This window comes from Phasianus colchicus, chromosome 1, assembly GCF_987193195.1.
Source record: "Phasianus colchicus chromosome 1, bPhaCol1.hap1.1, whole genome shotgun sequence".
Taxonomy (NCBI): Eukaryota; Metazoa; Chordata; class Aves; order Galliformes; family Phasianidae; genus Phasianus; species Phasianus colchicus.
The window spans coordinates 94,105,270-94,121,404 of NC_143436.1; the positions used below are offsets into that span (position 1 = coordinate 94,105,270).

At 43.3% G+C, this 16,135-nt stretch overlaps 1 protein-coding gene across 2 annotated transcripts in view; it reads left to right on the forward strand.

Annotated features, from left to right (window-relative positions):
* Positions 1 to 16,135, forward strand: part of PTGFRN (prostaglandin F2 receptor inhibitor) — a 66,617-nt gene that overhangs the window by 36,979 nt on the left and 13,503 nt on the right. For both annotated transcript variants that reach the window (XM_090120720.1, XM_031612707.2), the window contains exon 6: positions 6,049 to 6,468. In XM_090120720.1, coding sequence (XP_089976846.1) covers positions 6,049 to 6,468 — 420 coding nt within the window. The remainder of the gene's footprint in view (positions 1 to 6,048; positions 6,469 to 16,135) is intronic.

Here is a 16,135-nt window from a genome sequence, read left to right on the forward strand (position 1 = left end):
CATTGTGGCAGGTAGTATCTGGCAGTGATGCTGGGGTCACTGCTTACTTTCATGATTCAGTGTTTCAGTCTCACTAGGATGCATCTCACTGCTAGCAACAGTGATGTGAGTTAAAAAGAGGAATGTTACTCACCTTGTCTTCTTTGGTTGCCAGTTTGATGGTGGGAGTTTGTTTTCCATCTCTTCCACCTTATATTTACAAGCACATGTTTAGGCAGCACTTTTGAAGAAGTTTGGTTGTAGTAGTACAAGGGCATAAAAATAAAATAATAATTAAAAAAAATAAGTGCTTTGTTTGGATCTTAGCCCTTTTTAGGCATGAATGAACTACCTCAGATCAGTATTGAAACTGTCTTTGGGAGCATTTCTTAGGAGCTAAATAAAGGTACCTGAATCACTTAATGCTAGTTTGAAGTGAGTGCATTTAGCCTTTTGGCTTAAGCATGAAGTCATACGAGAGGAGTCTATTAGATGGGGAAGGAAGAAATAGGATAGCTTAGGATGTAGCATCTTTGGCAAAATCTCAGTGCTTAGCTAAGCTGAATTTGCCCCGATAGAGTTCTCTAGCAGGAATGAGATCTCTCATAGATGCTGAGTACTGGTCACAATTAGTTCAAATATGCCATAACACTGTGTGTCTGTGTGTGTGTGCATGTGCATGCACGCGTAATGGATGGTTGCCTTCAGAGCAGCTAGAGAAACCAGCTGGAGTTGAAAAGTCTCAGCCTGTGTTGACATTCCTGTGGGAAAACAAACCATGACAGGTGTGAACGTTCCCTTGTTCCTGGTTTTGTTCCAAAATCTCTGCTAATTTTGCATCACAAATGCAAATGTTATAGTCCCCAAGCTGAAAAGTACATTTGTTAGCAAAACTTGGAGTTGGGGGATTTATGATGTGAAAGCAAAATCCTGTACAGACTCCCTTTTCCTCCTGAGAAAACATGTTGTACGTATGTAGAGGGGGAAATATTTAGATTTGCTTTCCCCTGCTTCCCTTCCATACCCCCACTTTTCAGCAATCCGACTGCAGATGCCTTTTTTTGCATTCCCTGCATTAGCCTGATCCTGTGAGCTCCAGGCTGGACTGTTAGCCTTATGCTGTAGCCAGTAACTATGAAGCTATGAAGGAGTTAATCTGCTGCTGGCTCTGCTCTCTGTTGTTTTGATAAGTATCTCTGGTGATTTGAGTCCCTAACTGCTCCCAGTGCTTATAAAAGCAAGCAGACAGGCTCCCATGTGTTTGCCTAAGGAGAGAACCAAAATTTGCCTCTTCCTTGGATAGCTAGTGCCTATGCAGAAGCTTTTCTTCCAAATATTTCATTATTTGCATTGTCTGTATTAACTTCAGAGCAATGCTGGGGGAAAATAGAGGGAGGAGACTTTAGAATGATCCCAATTTGGAAAAGACATTCTCGAGTTTTTGAGAAAGACAAAATAATGTTTGTTGCAGCTGTGAAACGGTCAGTAATGAGGGGTGTTCAGGATAAGGAGGCCTTTTCTTGAGATGTAAATGTCAAATGAAGATGTCAAAGTCCCTTTTCCTCGTTTTATATTAAACTGTATGCTTGCCTGTTTGCACTTGAGGCTTTTTATCCTCTTTTTCTATTCTGTTGGGACCAATAATGCTCATGTGTCTTTCTGCTTATTCAGCTTTGCAAATGCAGCCAACCACTATCATACATCACCACTGTTTTTGACACGCTCTGTCTCATTTCTGTTTCTTTGCCTTTTTCTTTTACTCTCTGTCCCTCACCAAAGGTAAGAAGAAAGCATCTTCATCTCACCTCAAAAATGGAGAACATGATTTATAGTATTGTTTTTAGCTTATATACTTATTGAAATCTGTACTTGTAAAGGAAGAGAGGGAAACTTTTGGTTTTGTAGATTATTTTGAACGTGGAAGTTTGGTAATTAAAAAAAAAAAATCTTTATCAGTTTGAGTGCAAGTACTGCCAACATGTAAAATGAAGTTGCCGTTTGCAAGGGAATGCAGAATTTTCTTAAAGCAGTGTTGTCAGCTCTGGATCTGCATGAAAGCCTTTGCAAGGAACATTATCTTTTAATTGAAACTCCATATCCCAAAGATACTATTATTTGGGGTTTTCTTAATACTTCTGTCTTTAATTTACAAAGTAATTGTATTCAACACAATGTTACTTGTCCTAAACATTTGCTTGGCACTCTCCATTAAGTTTAGTGCAGAGCAAGGACATCTTCCTCTTTCAGAAATTCCTTTGAATAGAGAACAGGTGATATCTCTTCCACTCACTTTTTGCAATTGCTTGTGTACAGTAGGCACTACACAGTATAGAAGTGCAGTTTCTTTTGAGCAAAGGAATTCCCATACCCATGGCACCTCATTGCCACGTTAGGTGCCTGTTTGGATCTAGGAACGAACAAGTGCACTAAGCTAGGGGTACAAGCACCAGTCAGAAGTGGCTGGACACCTCTTGGCTGCTCTCTGATCTGCTCAGCTATTAGGCAAAGAAGTGGCACAGCTGTGCGTGTGCAGCAGTGAGGAGAGCAGTGTACATTTATCAGGCCGTGGTGGAGGCTGCAGTATGTAGGCTGTATTTTCAGAGCTCTTGGTATCTGAGCTATTGGAGCCACAATTGTACCTCAGGGTGTTGTGCAGCCGCCTCTTCCTACAAAGGCAAAACTGTCATTACCTTAATGTCTGTTGCGTTCCCTGTACTTTCCATCTACTTAGTGTGCTGAGGGATGAAAAAGCCTTTACGAATATTGAAATGGTGTTACTTGATGCTGCTGACAAGACATTAGTCTCTGAGATTACTGCCAGTTGTGGTGTTGTGCTTCTTTTCAGACTGGAGTCGGCGGAAGACAGGGAAGGTGATTGTTGTTTCCTGTGGTCTCCTTGCCCGTTAGCTGCAAGGTTTCACTAGCAGTTTGGCTTGCTTCAATTAGGTTAGAACTGTTTTCTGTCACTACCTAGGCAGCACACTTGAAGCCAAGCATACACTTTGTTGTAGTGCTCAACAAGAGAATTAGTGTGGGTTATCTGTGTGGAGCGGCTGGTGGTGGAAGGCGAAGCATGTGCTGCCATGTTCCAAAGTACAGTTTATTACTCAAATTTGATCTGAACCATTTGGCTAGGATTTCTGCTTCTAGGCCTCTGTTTTGGATTAGCTCCCAAACTGGTTATAAGCTTTGAAGATGGTTTACTTAGGATCTGTTCCCCTGGTGCTTTCTGACACAAACTCTGCAGAATGCAGCCTCCTGTGTGTGATGGCAGGGATGTGCTTTATTGTGCTTTCACTCTTCAAGATGGAGGTGGGACCCTGCCCAGGATGCAGTGTGTGTGCTAAGGGGCAAGTATGCACGCTAGTGGTCAAGACATGGACAATTACTTTCTTAGCAATTCTCAGATTTGAGAAGTTATCTTAGGCTGTAGTTCTTGGAAGAAAATGGCTTCTCTGGCTTATCTTTTGCTTTCTTGAAAAAAAAGAAGCACTTTGCCACCTGTGGATGCTGGGTTTTTTTTGTCTTCTTGCTCTGTTGTTGTTCGGGGTTTGTATGTGTTTAGATAAGAGAACCTGCCTCTACCTGCTGTAGTATTCATCCAGCCTAAGGATGAATGGGTTTTTATAAAGGTAGGAAAATCTGTTGCAAGGTCTTCCAGAAGGATCTCTGCCAGTTCTTTGTTAACTTTGTAATTCCTAACCCCTTTGAATTCGACCACTGTTCTCCAGCTGCGTTGCCACTCCTCGGTGTTCTCTTCCACTGAGTCTACAGATAGCATTTCTGCTGCTGTTTCATGCTGCCACCTCTTCTGTCTTCCGTAATAAAGGTAATCGGTAAAAGCAGTGTTTTCTGTTGCTCTGAAGTGGGAAGCCAAGAAAGAATATCTGGGGAAAAGAAGGTCTGGCCCATCCTTGATGGGGACAAGGCATGTTCCCCTGTGCACTGCTTCCTGACCCTTGGCTCTATGAGTAATTGAAATACAGCATTTGGAGCCCAAACGGGAGGGCTACCTCTTCTCAGCTACATCTGTAATGCTCTCATCACATGGAGGCATTTGTCGTAAGTTACATGTATATGAGACCCAAACGTGTGTATCCAGGACTCAGCTCTGATGTTAAGATCAGCAGCACAATGAATGTTTGTACCAGGAGAATTTTTGCCCAGAGCCTTCTTACCAAGTCTAGAAAGCAGCCATATGTAGCAGTGAAATACAGTTACCTGTTTGGGCTTTTGCTTTAGGGGTAAAAATATGATTATCTACTGTATTCCTAAAATATGAGGCACGTGGGTCTGTGTTGTGCTCCTAAATGCTACTGCCTTTATAAAGAGAGTGCTATCAGAATCTTGTGGAAACAGAAAGAGAAAAATGGATGTGAAGTCTAGAATCAGATGCATGATGATTTCTCACACAGGGGAACAGAGAATGCCTGTACGTGCAACTTCAATTGTGATTGCACCCTCAATGCTTAAATGTGCAACTCTTACAATTCCCACCTGCTTAGCAGGTGAAAGTGCGAGGGGAGTTTGGTGTGGATTACAGAGTAATTCAGTGCCCAGCCAGACCACTAGATGCAACTCAGCCTTCCCTGCTCCTGCTGCTGCTTTATATGGCTTTGTACTGCGATCTGCTTTATACAGTACTGATTTAAAGTTGTCATAGTGGGTTTCTCATCTTGTGGGCTGTGTTTACTCATTGTGAAAACTGCTGCTTGAAGGCAAAACACTGAAAAATGTTATCTTGACAAGTATCTTGTTGCTGTTGTGGGGACGGCATAAATATCATTTCATTTAGTTCACTTTGGGGAAAGTGTTACAATCTCACTGTCATTTATTTCCATTATCCTAAGAAGTCACACCTTGTTTAAAGGTGACCTCTGTAGTCTTTTGTTTAATGTGCCTGCAACCATTTTTTTTGTAAGGGAGGGAAGTTAGAATATGCTGTAGCAAAGTAAGTCCAGAAAGCTGGACTGGCCCAATTCTTGCACTACTGCTACAATGGGAGGTTGTCATAAGTTTTGTCTTCTGCCCCAACCCTTTTCTAAGGAAGAACTTGGGTGTGCAGGATGTCACTTCATCACAATGTCAGGAAAGTAGCAACTCCCTTTCCTTTTATCTAGCTGTGATTTTGGGCACTCCTCATTTTCTCAGTTGCTCAGAGCTTGTATTTTTTTAGGAGCTTGCCTTGAGGCTATGCTCCTAGATGTATAATTTTCCCAAGCCCTGTAATTAAGGGATTCTTGGAATTGAGGAGCCCACAGACTTGGAGAAGGCTGAGGAAAGGGAAGGAAATGGGGTAGTAAGTGTTGCTGGCATTCTCGTTGCCAAACTGCTGGGGATATGTCAAGGCTTCTTATAGACCTTGATCATGGTCAGATGAATTCATGAGAATCAGGTGAAAAGGACATGTGGAGGTAGAGGTATACTGACCTCTTTCAACACAGAGGTGTGTGTATGAGTGTGCTGGGGTTGGTGGTTTCTCAAGTTATCACTAACTTTTTTGTCATGCAGTTTTGTCATGATTTTGCAAGTTCAGCTGAATGTTTCTGGGTTGCTCTTAAGGTAAATTTTTTCAAGAGAAATAATGAAGCTTTACTAAGTGCTGCAGATTCAATCAGTAGCAGCTTTTGTCACTAGCCATGTGTGCTTCATCAGTGCCCTTGTAACTTGTAGCTGATGGGCTTTTCCAGATCCAGTGCAAAACTGGGGCTTGTCTGACTCATCTCATCTGACTAGTCTCTCTACTCCTGAGTTAAAGTTAAAGTCTACTCCTGGAGGTTCTGTCATGCTTTGTCCTGCATATTGCTCTGTTTGGTGTTTGTTTGAATCTTTGCATCTTGACCCATGCTGTTGTACTTCTAATGTGTTTGCTGTTGCGTAGCATTCTGGGATGTTCGTGTGTGTTTAAATAAACTTAGATAAATTTCTTTCTCAAAAAAAAAAAAAAAAAAAAAAAAAAACAAATAAAAAAACCACTTTATTAGTAACCTTGCAGTTTAAAAAGTGCCACAGAAATAACTGCACTATTTATTAATCCTTCCCTTGCTGCTTATTTCCTTCCCTCTTCAGATTACACGCTGACGGTGGAGGCGGTAAAACTGAAGCCGTTCTTTGTGGCAGGCCACACCTTTGAGATGACGTGCAAAGTGTCTTCAAAAAACATCAAGACGCCACGCTATTCTGTCCTCATTACAGCGGAGAAACCGCTGACAGATCAGTCAAATCCCAATGGAACCACTCGCATAATTTCCTTGAACCAGGACTCAGTGGTGAGGCTGGAAGACTGGACGGACCAGACTCGTGTGGATAGCGTGGTTCTGGAGAAGGTCCAGGAGAATGAGTTCCGCTACAGGATGTATCAGACCCAGATTTCAGATGCTGGGCTGTATCGCTGTGTGGTGACTGCCTGGTCTCCGGGTGGTGGTGGCATGTGGCGTGAAGCAGTGAATGGCTTGTCCAACCCTATCCAGATAGACTTCCAGACATCAGGTTGGTATTGTATTTGACGAGCGTGGGTTTCACCCAAAAAGGGAGGAAGTTCTGTGACACTCTTCCAGTGGCTTTCCTGTCTCTGGGAAATAAACTGTTCTGGAAATCAAAAGGCTCTCCAGATAGTGTGATGGCTGAGAGCTTTGTTTGTCATCTTTGGTGGAGCTTTTGTTTTTGGAGCTATAGGCTGTTTACAGAAAGACATTTGATAAATGAGTAGCTACGGATTCTCCTTTACTATGCAGGTTTTATGATCCTGCAGACTCAAAGCTCCAGTGTGGAATAATTGCTGCCATATTTTCCAACTTCATTACTAGATTGCTCTTATGTAACAATCTTTTTGGAAGAGCATTAATATAAACTGTGTTTTTGTTCCAAAACAAACTTGATTAGCATAGTATTACACACCTTCTCGTTGATGTAATTGCGGAAAATGGTCAGGTTAAGGCAATGGCAGTGTTCCAGCAAGCTCAGCAAGTGAAGACTGTATGGAAGACTATAAAGGCCTCTTGTGCAAAGCTCCACAAGTTGGAATAAATTTCAGTATCTATATGTGCATCCTGTTCCCACATCCTTGCCCACTTTTACCTGTAATATACCATGCCTGGTGAGATTTTCCTAGAGAAGTGTACCTGTCCTGGTATATTTTAGGGGCAAGAGAGTGTGGGGCAGAATTGGTTTGGATCATCAGAGATGCATGTTAACACTGACTTCTATCACACTTTGGAGTTGGGAACTGCTGCAGAGTTTTTTGGTTGTTTTTTTTAATGGTGTGGCACTCTGTGAGGGAGAGACTTCATGATTTGCTAAACCAAGCTTGTGACTTCTTGAATGCTTTTGAAGAGCTCTCAGTGTAGCCCAAGGGTACATCCTTTTCTGGAGCTTTCTGGCCAGCTGCTTTATCTTGAACCTGTTTCCTTGTTCCAGTTCATAAGCAGAACTGGGGTGAAAGTCTCTCCTTACTTTCTTCATTCTTCATCTGAGTTATTCTGCATATAATATTGGGCCCATTTTCTGAAGATGTGGCTGTGGCTAGCTAGAGCATCTTGACTTCTGGTTGCCTCGATAACTTAAGGCAACTGTTCTCCGCCGGGTGATTTATAAAAAGACTTTTTCATAGCAGATGCACAGGGATGAGTGCAGTAACTCGGCATAACGGCAGCTGTGCAATGAAGACTTCACTTTATGAGACATTTTGAAGTGCATCATCCTGATAGAAACCCTAAGAATGTTACAGCCTTGCCTGAGCTGGTTGGAGAGAAGTCAGAAACTCAGCTCAGTGCCTATTTCAGTTCCAGATCATCCCTTGTTTAATGTCATGATAAATAACATTAAATAACCCATACGCCTGTGTTCCAAATGTCTCTTGGAGTGACACTGTCATGGCTGAGTATTGCTGTAGATTTGTTATTGTTTTGAGAAGGTTTAATTTACTGTAGCTTCAGCCTTAGTATTCTTAAAACTTGAGTAAGACAGGAGAGTGACACTTGCAAAGAGTTGATGCAGAAAAACCAGCAAGAATTAAATCTGTTCCAAACCCCTCCCCTCCAAGGTCTTACATGGAGGCTTTCTTCCACAAAGGTTGTGGTTAGTGACTCTCTCAACATTATTTGCATTATGTCACTTTGAAATCTCATCCAGAAAGTTTGGCAAGATACTATTAATATCCATGGTTCAGAGGGAAACCTGTAAGCTATGCAAGGGAAAGAAGTGAGTGTGCTGCAGTCTTGACTTCTTTTCGCTGTCAGTTTCTACTCCCTCCCTCTTTGCCCAGATAGGATTTCCAGTGCATGGAGTGAATGAAGAAAGGGAAGCAGCCTGCAGTGCTGCCCTGGGAATGTGTGAATTCCAGTGACAGAGTTGAGCAGGGGGAGGGATGGTCCTGAAGTCCAGTCAGCCGTTCTTCTTTACAAGAGAGTGAAGACAGAAATGGGAACCCAGGCACAATTTACTGGAGAGCCATTTCCCAAAATAATCTTGGCGTGCAGCAAAATCTGGCTTGAAATACCTTTCTTTCTACAATTGATGGATGAACTTCGTGTCCTTGAGTAATTACTCAGATATCCATGCTGGACATTCATCTGTGGGCATGATGGTGACACATGATGAGCACAGTTAGAATGGATGCTGGCAGACTTGCTTTCCTAATCACATATCCTCCTTCTCCCACATTTTCTGCTTGTCTGCAAAGTGATGTTACATGTGTACAGGCTGCTGTGCTTTCTTTCCCTTAGCCTTGCTCATCTGTTGTGTCCTATTACTATCCTCTGGGCTCAAATAGGCCAGTAGAAATTAAAAATAAATAATTGTAACTAGATGTGCGAGGCAGAATTTGTTTTGTATGTGTGTTATCTTACGTCACTGTTTGCTGAGGTGTACTCTTTTTGATGTAAGCTGTGACCAAACTGTGATTAGGTCAGGAAGCCAGAGGTAAGTGGCACAGCTGTGGAGCAGCTATTATAGTACAGCTCAAATATCATACTCTTGTCTTGCATTTCATAGTACAGGCAACTGTCAGATTTGTTCTCCAAAAGAAGAACCTGGTGCCAGATTTTTTTTCTAATAGGAATGGTGTAAGAACAGAACTGCTGAGGTTGCTAGGGTGTTCTGGGGATAAAGGGAAGTTCTCCAGAACTGGAGAGAAGATTTTAATAGGAAAAGGGTCAGAGAAAGCAGAGAGGGCCATGCAGCTTTGAGTAAATAAAAGGTGAGAAGCACCTCTCTATTAGATCCTGAGTTCAGTGGGGATTTGTGATGAGCAGTTTATGAAAGTGTTTGTCCCTTATAGTGTGATTGTCTTGTTTACAGTTCTCCTGACTTTAAGGTTCCCAAAGTGTAGCAGAACGGTAGGTGTGACTGTTGAGAAGACATCATAATGCAGTATAACATCAAAATTAAAAAAGCATTCCTGTCTACCCTCTACTTTGAGGGCTTGGTCTTCAGTTTGCACCATAGGGGGGAATGAGGGGCAGAACGGATCAATATGGAAGTAGCATTTTCAGCAGAAGGAAGTACTTAAAGGGTTTTACATGAATGTTTTAGTGGTGGGAGGAATTTCTTTCTCTGATGTTTTTATTGATCCCTCTTTGGCAGGGGGTGTGGAGGCTTGGGCTGGAAATCCTTCCTTCTAGTCTCACTCCCTCCTAGATCTCCGAGTTGTGATGCGTCAATGAAGGGTTTTTAGTGTGTGCGCATGTTGTCCAATGTGACCTATCCGAAAGGCAAGATGCTGTAAGCTTTATATACACATATATATATGTGAGCTGGGGACTGTGCACATGAAACTTCAGGGTTTCCTGCCACAATAGGCTTGAAATGCGGCAGCACACTGAAATGTTTTTCCATGAACATCTGTGGAAAATGTCTTGCTCAGATTCTTTCCATTCAAGGCAGAGCTTGCTGGCTGCAAGCAGACACCTCCTCTCTTCTTTCTCCACTTGCTGTTGCAAAGGGACATATTTATTCCATTTTAGTTTATGATCTGAAATGTTAATGTAGAGACATTTGCTTGAAACGTCCTGAACTTAAAAAATTAGAAGTCGATTTTGTCTGCTGAATTATATAAACTGGGACTTGGGGGGAGGAGAAAGAGCTGCCTCGTAAGCCATTAGTTTTCATATTTTCAATCAATGGCAGATTGTTCTCTGCTGGATGTATTTTAAGACCAGACGGGATCTTGAGAATCCTCTGGTTGCTTAAGGAGGTAATCACAGAATCACAGAATCACAGAATTGCCAGGGTTGGAAGGGACCTCAAGGATCATGAATCTCCAACCCCCCTGCCACATGCAGGGCCACCACCATTCCACCTAATGCTAGACCAGACTGCCCAGGGCCCCATCCAATCTGGCTTTGAACACCTCCAGGGACGGGGCATCCACAACCTCCCTGGGCAGCCTGTTCCAGTACCTCACCACTCTCTCCGTAAAGAATTTCCCCCTGACATCCAACCTAAATCTCCCTTCCCTCAGCTTAAAACCATTTCCCCTTGTCCTGCTGTCACTCACCCTTTCAAAGAGTTGATTCCCCTCCTCTTTGTAGGCTCCCTTTATGTACTGAAAGGCTGCAATGAGGTCACCCCGCAGCCTTCTTTTCTCCAGGCTGAACAAGCCCAGCTCCCTCAGCCTGTCCTCATAGGGGAGGTGCTCCAGTCCCCTGATCATCTTTGTGGCCCTCCTCTGGACCCTCTCCAACAGCTCCCTGTCTTTCTTGTACTGGGGGCTCCAGACCTGGACGCAGTATTCCAGATGGGGCCTCACAAGAGCAGAGTAGAGGGGAACAATCACCTCTCTGTCCCTGCTGGCCACCCCTCTTCTGATGGAGCCCAGGATCCCATTTGCCTTACGAGCTGCAAGGGCACACTGCTGGCTCATGTTAAGTTTTTCGTCTACCAAGACCCCCAGGTCCTTCTCCACAGGGCTGCTCTCAAGGACCTCTCCTTCCAGTCTGTAGGGATGCCTGGGATTCCTCCGGCCCAAGTGCAAAACTCTGCACTTTGCAGTGTTGAACCTCATCAGGTTCACCCGGGCCCACCTTTCTAGCCTCTCGAGGTCCCTCTGAATGGCATCCCGTCCTTCAACTGTGTCAACCACACCACTCAGCTTGGTGTCGTCAGCAAACTTGCTGAGGGTGCACTCAATTCCGTCATCAATGTCATTGATAAAGATGTTAAAGAGCACCGGTCCCAAGACAGACCCCTGGGGGACGCCGCTCGTTACCAGCCTCCACCTGGACATAGAGCCATTGATGATCACCCTCTGTCTGCGGCCTTTCAACCAGTTTCTTATCCATCGAGTGGTCCACCCATCAAATCCACATCCCTCCAGTTTGGAGATAAGGATGTGGTGGGGGACCATGTCAAAGGCCTTGCTCAAGTCCAGGTAAATGACATCGGTCGCCTTTCCCTTGTCCACCGATGCCGTCACTCCATCATAAAAGGCCACCAGATTGGTCAAGCATGACCTTCCTCTGGTGAAGCCGTGCTGGCTGTCATGGATCACACGCCCTTTCCTCATGTGATCAAGCATGTCATCCAGGATGATCTGTTCCATGATCTTCCCAGGCACAGAGGTGAGACTCACCGGCCTGTAGTTCCCAGGGTCCTCCTTGCTCCCTTTCCCTTTTGGTTCAGCCTTATGAATAACGAGGATCACTAGACCAGCTTTATAAAATGAATGCCTGCTGTACATCTAAGAACTATAAGCAAACTAAGCTGGTTCCGGGGAGAGGCAGGAGGAAGCCATCCTGTATGAAAGCTTTAAGAAATATCCTTCTGCGCTGCTCTTTGGCCAGCTCAGTTTCAAACAGAAGTTCTACCATCTCTTTTCAAGGGTTGCCCAGCAATGTGAGGGACAAGAGCAGCTAAGAGTTCTTGTGTTGAGATTTTCTCTTAATTTCATTGCTGAGTCTGTGTACAAGTATTTGGTATAAATGTTCCAGCTTGCTGCAGCTGTCTTTCTCTTGTTGTTTTGGCTTTTTTTTTTTTTTTTTTTTTTTTTTAATGCTCAAGCACCTGGTCTCTGTGAAATCCACTTAGTTTATCCTGGAGTCATATGTTCTTCTTTGGCATCCAGTCTTTAATTTTCTATCCCTTTCAGACTGTATCCAGCAACCCAAGTTAGTGTTTAGGTTGCCTTTGCCCGCTATATGCTCGTAGGGATTTCCACAGAAGTGACTTATTTTCCTTTGCCTTGAGGGAAGCAGGAAGAAGGAAGCTTTTAATTTTGTATACAGAAATATGTTATGAGGGAGAACCATTTGGAGCTTGGCTGTGCTCTGAACTGGCTTCCTCTGTGCCATTCAGCAGAGGGCAGACAGCTCTGGAGAGGCAAAAATGAAAGAGAGCTCTAAGGGAAGCATCTCAATGAAATCTTCAGCTGTGGATTACATCTTCATGTGAGCTCATTGCTCAGCAATGCATTATCAATCTCTTTGGAAGAAGCTGAGATAAACTAAGCTGCGGAAATATGAGCTAAGTATTGATGTTGAACTTGCAATTAAAATGATGCCCTGCAATGACCCGGGGAGATACGCAGATGCAAGAAAGTAGATTAGAAAGGTTCTTAAAGGAAAGAAATCTTAATCGTGGAAAAGAATGAACAGGAGTACAGCAGAAACTATTTGGCGAGAGAGACTGGTATTTTCCAGCCACAGCTAATGGGCAAGAGCGTGCTTTGTCATTGTGTGTTTTTGTGTCTGTGTGCATTAATTCTGGAAGTAGAAACCACAGACTTAAACTACTGGGGTCTTCTCCCAGTAATGGCTATTTTGAGGCTTTGGGATGAAACTTGTTGGGGAACAGCTCTGTAAAAGAAGCTGGGAGAGCACTGAAAGGAAACTGTATGGGTGAAAGAGCTCGTTATCTGGAGAGAGGGGCAGATTGTGGAATCCTCAGTTTGAATGGATGATCTGGTGCCAGGGCAGATATGAGTAATCTTGGAAGATGGAGAACTTGTGGATTTCATCTGTATTTTCCACCTTGTGGTCCATGGTGCTGGCTATCTGCAGGCAATGAAGTTGCATGCAGCGATTGCTCTCTCCGTGCTGGGTAACAGACTGGATGTGGGGTAATTGGGTGGGGAAGCCCCCTGAGTCTGGATCTCTGTTGCCAGTCAGTTTGCTTGACCTTTCTGTGTTCTACTTTGTCTGGAAAATAAAGGTAACTCATTTCTGTGGACAGATTAGACCTTGCAGAGAAATACTGGCTGAGATGAAATAGAAAAGTCCAAAACGTCATGTAGAACCTAGGTAATTAGGAGCTCATCTATTGTAAATCCAGATGTTGACTGGCTTTTGGTATTTTCCCTCCTTTCTCCCTTCTTTTTCTTACAGATTTAAGGTGTTTGGATTACTGAGCTGTGAAGGAAAGCAGGGAGAATGGGGTGACATCAGGTAAACAGGGCTCAGGGTTTTTATTTTTCTCCAATATGTAAATCCTTAAGCAGAGTTAGTTAATTGAATAAACCTGAACTCTCCCTTTCAACATCACAGCATATTCAGGATGAATCTAGTTGAATGCTAAATAGTAAACTGAACTTGGTGCATTTTATATATTTTTTTCTTTTGTTTACGTGTGGAAGAAGTACGCTTTTTAGCTGAAAACTGTGTCCTTAGATTTTGGGTGCTGGAATTTTCTGCTTTGGTTATCTGAAATCAGTGACTTGAGCAATGAGATCTGCTGCAAAAGGGCACATTCAGAAGAAATTAAACGAAACACATCCTGATCCTGGAACTTGATTTTCTTGTAAGAACTTCTAGACCTGTGCTAGTAAACTTTAACCTCAATTTCTTTACTTTGTTTAGAATGGTGGTGTTTTTCAAACACACAAATGTTAAGGAATCTACTTTTATTCCTATCTTTACAGCAGGTACCTTTTACTATAAAATTGCTATTACTTTATTAAAGAAGAAAACTTTTTGAAGAGCCGCTTCTAAGTTTACATGTGGTCATTCTGTAGTGAGGAGCAGTGTGTTCAGCATAGTTTACATCAAAGTTATCAGCAGAGGATGGTAATCTGGGGTTGAAAATGGCTGCTTAGCTCTCAGAATTGGGATTGCTAGTTCATTTTGTAAGTCTGCTTTTTAGTTTCTGAATTAGCTGAGGGCATGACATTTATCTTCAAACCTGAAGTTATTTAAATCCAATTATTTTTCAGCTTTCAACCTACTGAATAGTTTCTCTACACTTAACTTTGATTTGTTCTTGATGAGCCTTGCAAGTCATGCTTGATCTGTCGACCCTGCACTTGAAACTAAACTCCAGCTTGTTTATTCTCTTGAGTGACCAGTAGTTGGCAATAACAGTATTTCAAACTGTTAATTATAGGTGGCAAGGTGAGCAAAGCCACATCGTCTGTTGTCTGCAGAGTTCTGTTTTTCTCAGAGTTAATATAGCATCAACTCAGTTCTCGCCAAAGAAGAATCTGTTACGTTCCCAGCCCACAGCTTGCAGATGATCTTGTATCACATATGTCTTGTGAAGTTCTCAAGATCATCGAAAGCATGCTTGGAAGCATTGTCTGCTCTAGTGCCAGTTTTTCTACAGTGCTTTTCTTGATCTAACAGTAAAGAAGGTGCTCAGTTAGATAAGGCAATGGATTTGCTTGTAACCTACTGACAGGTGGCTGCTGCTTTTGTTTGAAACTGCTTTTCTCATCCTGATGCCAGGCAAGTTCAGCTGAAGCCAGATAAAATTGTTTAAACTTGGGGCATAAATAAGGCAAGTCGTAATCAGGTTAAAAGCACTGATGGTCAGTTTCTTTCTTTAGAATAGAAACAAAAAAAGCCTAGAACCATTCTATAGGGAAAGTTGGCAGGTCAGTGACTTCTCATGAGGGGCAGAGGGATCTTCTCAGCTTCTTTTGTAGGCTGTGCAGTGACTACAGCTCTGGCAAATGTACCTTATGTTGAGGGGTAAGGGATTACACGGTCATCTTGATCCAGCTTAGGGCTAAATGGTGTCCCTTGCAAAGAGGCTCTTGTCTTCTCAGGTCCTGTGGTGGAGTAAAAGCCATAAATGTAAAGGCTTTATTCTGCCCTTTTGTGCCTGAGGACAGCCTGAGGCCCAGAACATGGGGCACGTAGGCAGAAGATATTGCTAAAGAATTAAGGTGGTACTCTTGAGAAGCTGCAACTCCAGTTTTCAAGGCTAAGCCATTGAGAACTCAATGTAATGAGGATTACTTGCATTTAAAAAAAAAATAAGTTAATTAAGAAAAAATTAAATTCCCTCTTTAGCTAGAGAGAAGGAAGAGCTCAGCCCCTGACATACCTCTGGGCTCTGTCAAAATCAAGTCCTTGTAACACAGGACAGTGATTTCTTCTCTGGAGTTACAGAAGGTAATTTGCAGGAGATGTACCCTGGTAGGAAAATAACCAAAGGAAAATAACTGTGGCTTACTAAACAGAAATACAGTCATGAAGTGAAGGTGCTGCTTAGCAGCCTCCTTATTGCCCAGTAAGCTTTGATTCTTCACGTGGAAGGCAGATGAGAGATGAACTTGCTGTCCCAGAACTGAGGAGTATGCAGGGATGCTGCATTGCCATGATACTGCCTTTCCTGGCAGAGAGACCAAACAGACTCAGCACTTACCTTAACAACGTTTGGATGCCAAGAGTGCTCGAACTCCACTCTACATTAATGTTGTTTTTGGCATGCTGGGGTTAGGATCCAGTATCTGTTCAGCAGTAGATGCCTGGATGTTTGATCTAGAAATAAAACTCAAGAAGTCCTCTGTACATGTACCTTTCTGCCTGCCTTTTTTTCACCCTGCTGGGGCAGGGATAAGTCAGCCCAGCCTTAGCCTGACCATGTTGGGGCTGCACAGTTCTTCTCCCATGATCCCTGCCATCACCCAACAGAGCTGGGCCTATGTGGTAAAGCAGGGCACATCTCACATCCCTGATGCGTTCCCTCACCTCCTGCCAGGGTGTAGTGCAGGACCCTGAGCTACAGGCAGCAACCAGGATTATTACGTTGCTCTTTTGCGTTCAGTGGAGCAGAGGTATGTGCTGGGAATGTGGGGGTGTTCCTGGCAGTCTTGACAGTCGCTTTGCTGCTGTGGCAGCAGAGTCACAGTTGAGGATTCCCCTGGTTACAGTTGGCTGGCGAGCCCTGGTCTGTCCTGCCTGTGACTACTCCCTAGGGCCTTTGAACATCTGTCTGCATG